Here is a 6,000-nt window from a genome sequence, read left to right as displayed (position 1 = left end):
CTTCTGTCCCCGCACATCCCCCCTTCTGTCCCTGCACATCCCCCCGTCCTCTTCTTCTGTCCCTCGCACATCCCCCCGTCCTCTTCTTCTGTCCCCGCACATCCCCCCGTCCTCTTCTTCTGTCCCCGCACATCCTCCCGTCCTCTTCTTCTGTCCCCGCACATCCCCCGTCCTCTTCTTCTGTCCCCGCACATCCCCCGTCCTCTTCTTCTGTCCCCGCACATCCCCCCGTCCTCTTCTTCTGTCCCCGCACATCCCCCCCGTCCTCTTCTTCTGTCCCCGCACATCCCCCCCGTCCTCTTCTTCTGTCCCCGCACATCCCCCCCGTCCTCTTCTTCTGTCCCCGCACATCCCCCCCGTCCTCTTCTTCTGTCCCCGCACATCCCCCCGTCCTCTTCTTCTGTCCCCGCACATCCCCCCGTCCTCTTCTTCTGTCCCCGCACATCCCCCCGTCCTCTTCCTTCTGTCCCCGCACATCCCCCCGTCCTCTTCTCTGTCCCCGCACATCCCCCCGTCCTCTTCCTCTGTCCCCGCACATCCCCCGTCCTCTTCTCTGTCCCCGCACATCCCCCCGTCCTCTTCCTTCTGTCCCCGCACATCCCCCCGTCCTCTTCTTCTGTCCCCGCACACATCCCCCGTCCTCTTCCCTGTCCCGCACATCCCCCCGTCCTCTTCTTCTGTCCCCGCACATCCCCCGTCCTCTTCTTCTGTCCCCGCACATCCCCCCGTCCTCTTCCTCTGTCCCCGCACATCCCCCGTCCTCTTCCTCTGTCCCCGCGCATCCCCCCGTCCTCTTCCTCTGTCCCCGCGCATCCCCCCGTCCTCTTCTCTGTCCCGCGCATCCCCCGTCCTCTTCTTCTGTCCCCGCACATCCCCCCGTCCTCTTCTTCTGTCCCCGCAAACCCCCGTCCTCTTCTTCTGTCCCCGCACATCCCCCCTTCTGTCCCCGCACATCCCCCCTTCTGTCCCCGCACATCCCCCCTTCTGTCCCCGCACATCCCCCGTCCTCTTCTTCTGTCCCCGCACATCCCCCCCCGTCCTCTTCTTCTGTCCCTGCACATCCCCCCTTCTGTCCCCGCACATCCCCCCTTCTGTCCCCGCACATCCCCCCGTCCTCTTCTTCTGTCCCCGCACATCCCCCCGTCCCTCTTCTTCTGTCCCCGCACATCCCCCCGTCCTCTTCTTCTGTCCCCGCACATCCCCCCGTCCTCTTCCTCTGTCCCCGCACATCCCCCGTCCTCTTCTTCTGTCCCCGCACATCCCCCGTCCTCTTCCTCTGTCCCCGCACATCCCCCGTCCTCTTCCTCTGTCCCCGCACATCCCCCCGTCCTCTTCCTCTGTCCCCGCACATCCCCCCCGTCCTCTTCTTCTGTCCCCGCACATCCCCCCGTCCTCTTCTTCTGTCCCCGCACATCCCCCCGTCCTCTTCTTCTGTCCCCGCACATCCCCCCTTCTGTCCCCGCACATCCCCCCTTCTGTCCCCGCACATCCCCCCGTCCTCTTCTTCTGTCCCCGCACATCCCCCCGTCCTCTTCGTCTGTCCCCGCACATCCCCCCGTCCTCTTCTTCTGTCCCCGCACATCCCCCCCGTCCTCTTCTTCTGTCCCCGCACATCCTCCCGTCCTCCTCTTCTTCTGTCCCCGCACATCCCCCCGTCCTCTTCTTCTGTCCCCGCACATCCTCCCGTCCTCTTCTTCTGTCCCCGCACATCCCCCCGTCCTCTTCTTCTGTCCCCGCACATCCCCCCGTCCTCTTCTTCTGTCCCCGCACATCCCCCCGTCCTCTTCTGTCCCCGCACATCCCCCCGTCCTCTTCTTCTGTCCCCGCACATCCCCCCCGTCCTCTTCTTCTGTCCCCGCACATCCCCCCGTCCTCTTCTTCTGTCCCCGCACATCCCCCCCGTCCTCTTCTTCTGTCCCCGCACATCCCCCCTTCTGTCCCCGCACATCCCCCCTTCTGTCCCCGCACATCCCCCCCTTCTGTCCCCGCACATCCCCCCGTCCTCTTCTTCTGTCCCCGCACATCCCCCCTTCTGTCCCCGCACATCCCCCCTTCTGTCCCCGCACATCCCCCCTTCTGCCCCCGCACATCCCCCCGTCCTCTTCTTCTGTCCCCGCACATCCCCCCGTCCTCTTCTTCTGTCCCCGCACATCCCCCCGTCCTCTTCTTCTGTCCCCGCACATCCCCCCGTCCTCTTCCTCTGTCCCCGCACATCCCCCCGTCCTCTTCCTCTGTCCCCGCACATCCCCCCGTCCTCTTCCTCTGTCCCCGCACATCCCCCCGTCCTCTTCCTCTGTCCCCGCACATCCCCCCCCGTCCTCTTCCTCTGTCCCCGCACATCCCCCCCCGTCCTCTTCCTCTGTCCCCGCACATCCCCCCGTCCTCTTCCTCTGTCCCCGCACATCCCCCCGTCCTCTCTTCTGTCCCCGCACATCCCCCCCGTCCTCTTCTTCTGTCCCCGCACATCCCCCCGTCCTCTTCTTCTGTCCCCGCACATCCCCCCGTCCTCTTCTTCTGTCCCCGCACATCCCCCCCGTCCTCTTCTTCTGTCCCCGCACATCCCCCGTCCTCTTCTTCTGTCCCCGCACATCCCCCCCCGTCCTCTTCCTCTGTCCCCGCACATCCCCCGTCCTCTTCTTCTGTCCCCGCACATCCCCCCGTCCTCTTCTTCTGTCCCCGCACATCCCCCCGTCCTCTTCTTCTGTCCCCGCACATCCCCCCGTCCTCTTCTTCTGTCCCCGCACCATCCCCCCCGTCCTCTTCTTCTGTCCCCGCACATCCCCCCCCGTCCTCTTCTTCTGTCCCCGCACATCCCCCCCGTCCTCTTCTTCTGTCCCCGCACATCCCCCCCCGTCCTCTTCTTCTGTCCCCGCACATCCCCCCCCCCGTCCTCTTCTTCTGTCCCCGCACATCCCCCGTCCTCTTCTTCTGTCCCCGCACATCCCCCCCGTCCTCTTCTTCTGTCCCCGCACATCCCCCCGTCCTCTTCTTCTGTCCCCGCACATCCCCCCGTCCTCTTCTTCTGTCCCCGCACATCCCCCCCGTCCTCTTCCCTCTGTCCCCGCACATCCCCCCGTCGTCTTCTTCTGTCCCCGCTTTCCAGCGCTGCTGTGATTGGAGGTTGGGCTCTGCACATGCGTGCATCCATCGCCCGGCTTCGGGGTGCCCTTCGCTCCATTTGGAGGAGTCGGCCGAGTCACGTGTGGCGGGTCCGGACTGAGACTCCGCCCCACACCACCCCGGCACACCGAGGAGGAGCCGCTGTCATCATGAAGGGGTGAGAAAACCCGAGACACCGGAGGGGGGGAGGAGAGCACTGAGAGGAGGTGGGGCAGTGACACCATGTGAGAGGGGAGGAATGTGTCATCTATACTGGGGGGGACACGTGTGTGTGTGTGTGTGTGTGTGTGTGTGTGCGCGCGCGTGTGCGTATATATATTTCCCCCCCTTTTTTTTTTTATCCGATTAATCGATTAATCGAAAAAATAATCGGCCGATTAATTGATTATGAAAATAATCGTTAGTTGCAGCCCTACCTCTTCCCCTCCCCCATGATGACATCACAGAGCTGGTGGATGTTGGAGACCTTCCCCTCCTCCACCTTCCGTTTGAGGATCCCCCACAGATGATCAATAGGGTTTAGGTCTGGAGACATGCTTGGCCAGTCCATCACCTTTCCCTCAGCTTCTTTAGCAAGGCAGTGGTGGTGTTGGAGGTGTGTTTGGGGTGGTTATCATGTTGGAATACTGCCCTGCGGCCCAGTCTCTGAAGGGAGGGGATCATGCTCTGCTTCAGTATGTCACAGTACATGTTGGCATTCATGGTTCCCTCAATGATCTGTAGCCCCCCAGTGCCGGCAGCACTCATGCAGCCCCAGACCATGACACCCCCACCACCATGCCTGACTGTAGACAAGACACACTTGTCTTTGTCCTCCTCACCTGGTTGCCCCCACACACGCTTGTCACCATCTGACACCAAATACCTTTATCTTGGTCTCATCAGACCACAGGACATGGTTCCAGTAATCCATCTCCTTAGTCTGCTTGTCTTCAGCAAACTGTTTGTGGTCTTTCTTGTGCATCATCTTTAGAAGAGGCTTCCTTCTGGGATGACAGCCATGCAGACCAATTTCGATGCAGTGTGCGGCGTATGGTCTGATCACTGACAGGCTGACCACCCCACCCCTACAACCTCTGCAGCAATGCTGGCAGCACTCATACGTCTATTTCCCAAAGACAACCTCTGGATATGACGCTGATCACGTGACCTCAACTTCTTTGGTGGACCATGGCGAGGCCTGTTCTGAGGGGAACCTGTCCTGTTATACCGCTGTATGGTCTTGGCCACCGTGCTGCAGCTCAGTTTCAGGGTCTTGGCAATCTTCTTCTAGCCTAGGCCATCTTTATGTAGAGCAACACTTCTTATCTTCAGATCCTCAGAGAGTTCTTTGCCATGAGGTGCCATGTTGTACTTCGAGTGACCAGTATGAGAGAGTGAGAGCGATAACACCAAATTTAACACACCTGCTCCCCATTCACACCTGAGACCTTGTAACACTAACGAGTCACATGACACCGGGGAGGGAAAATGGCTAATTGGGCCCAATTTGGATATTTTCACTTAGGGGTGTACTGACTTTTTTTGCCAGCGGTTTAGACATTAATGGCTGTGTGTTGAGTTATTTTGAGGGGACAGGAAATTTACACTGTTATACAAGCTGTACACTCACTACTTTACATTGTAGACAAGTGTCATTTCTTCAGTGTTGTCACATGAAAAGATAGAAGAAAATATTTACACAAATGTGAGAATGTGAGATACTGTATATGCCCAGCAGAGCCCACTGACATCCATGTGTGTGCCCAGCAGAACCCCCCCCCCCGACATCCACCATCCCTATATGCTATATATGCCTGGCAGAGAGCCCCACCTTCAATATCTATATGTATGCCCAGTAGAGCCCTCCTGACATCCACATGTGTGCCCAGCAGAGCCAGCCGATATCTGTGTGTACCCAGCAGAGTTCATCCATAAATTCTGGGGGCAGAGCAACCATGTGATTAGTTGGTAGGAAGCCAGTGGTCCTAGCAACCACCCATGTGGGGGTGGAGGAATTCTGCAGTGAGGGGTTATGGCTGGCTGGCAGTGGATTCATGAGTCTCCATATTATAATACACAGACTGTCACATCCACTGCCAGCCAGCCCCAGCTAGTTTTCTTTATGCAGACTGGATGTAGCCCATTGGGGTGATAGTTTGGAGGCTCCACCACACCAGCTAGTGTAGTCCCCCTTGCTTACAGCTATTTGAAGTTCTTCTCTTTTTACCTCCTAAGACCTCCGCTGCTGCCACCAAAGATTACGATGCGTTGTTTGATGAGGATGGCGACGATGAAGACTTCCTGAACACGGACATGATCGATCAGCAGGCGTCGGTCGGCAACGAGGACGATGATGATAACTTTGCCCCCATATCGGGCCGGCCCAGAACCCGCGCCATCCTGGATGACGATGAGAATTCTTTAGGTAATGACATTGTTACTGCTGGAGCAGAATATGACTTATTTAACCACTTGCCGCCCGCCCTATAGCAAATAGACGGCGGCAAAGTGGTTTGATAATCCTGACCGGACGTCATATGATGTGATCAGGATTATGAGCCCCCGGGGGCGCGCATCGCGGCGATCGTTGTTGCGGGGTGTCAGTCTGACCACCCAGCAACTACGATCTCGGTAAAGAGTCTCCGACGGAGACTCTTTACCACGTGATCAGCCGTGTCCAATCACGGCTGATCACAGTGTAAATAGGAAAAGCCGGTGATCGGCTTTTCCTCACTCGCATCTGTCAGACGCGAGTAGAGGAGAGCCGATCGGCTGCTCCTCTGACAGGGGGGGGTCTGTGCTGATCGATTATCAGCACAGCCCCCCCGAGGATGCCCACACCGGACCACCAGGGACGCCACCAGACCACCAGGGATGCCAAGGACAAGGTATGCCACC

General features: G+C 59.0%; 1 protein-coding gene across 1 annotated transcript in view; it reads left to right on the top strand.

Moving 5' to 3' along the window:
* Positions 1–5,337: 5,337 nt before the first annotated feature.
* The window catches only part of WDHD1 (WD repeat and HMG-box DNA binding protein 1), a gene marked incomplete at its 5' end in the record, with an annotated part of 70,303 nt that continues 69,640 nt past the window's right edge, over positions 5,338–6,000 (top strand). Inside the window, 1 exon segment of the mRNA XM_077474769.1 lies at positions 5,338–5,527. Within this exon segment, the coding sequence (XP_077330895.1) occupies positions 5,338–5,527 (190 nt within the window).

The sequence above is a fragment of the Lithobates pipiens genome, unplaced genomic scaffold (assembly GCF_037356315.1).
Source record: "Lithobates pipiens isolate NorthernLeopardFrog02 unplaced genomic scaffold, aLitPip1_a1.2 Scaffold_129, whole genome shotgun sequence".
In the NCBI taxonomy this organism is placed as follows: Eukaryota; Metazoa; Chordata; class Amphibia; order Anura; family Ranidae; genus Lithobates; species Lithobates pipiens.
This window is presented reverse-complemented; position numbering and strand designations above follow the sequence as displayed.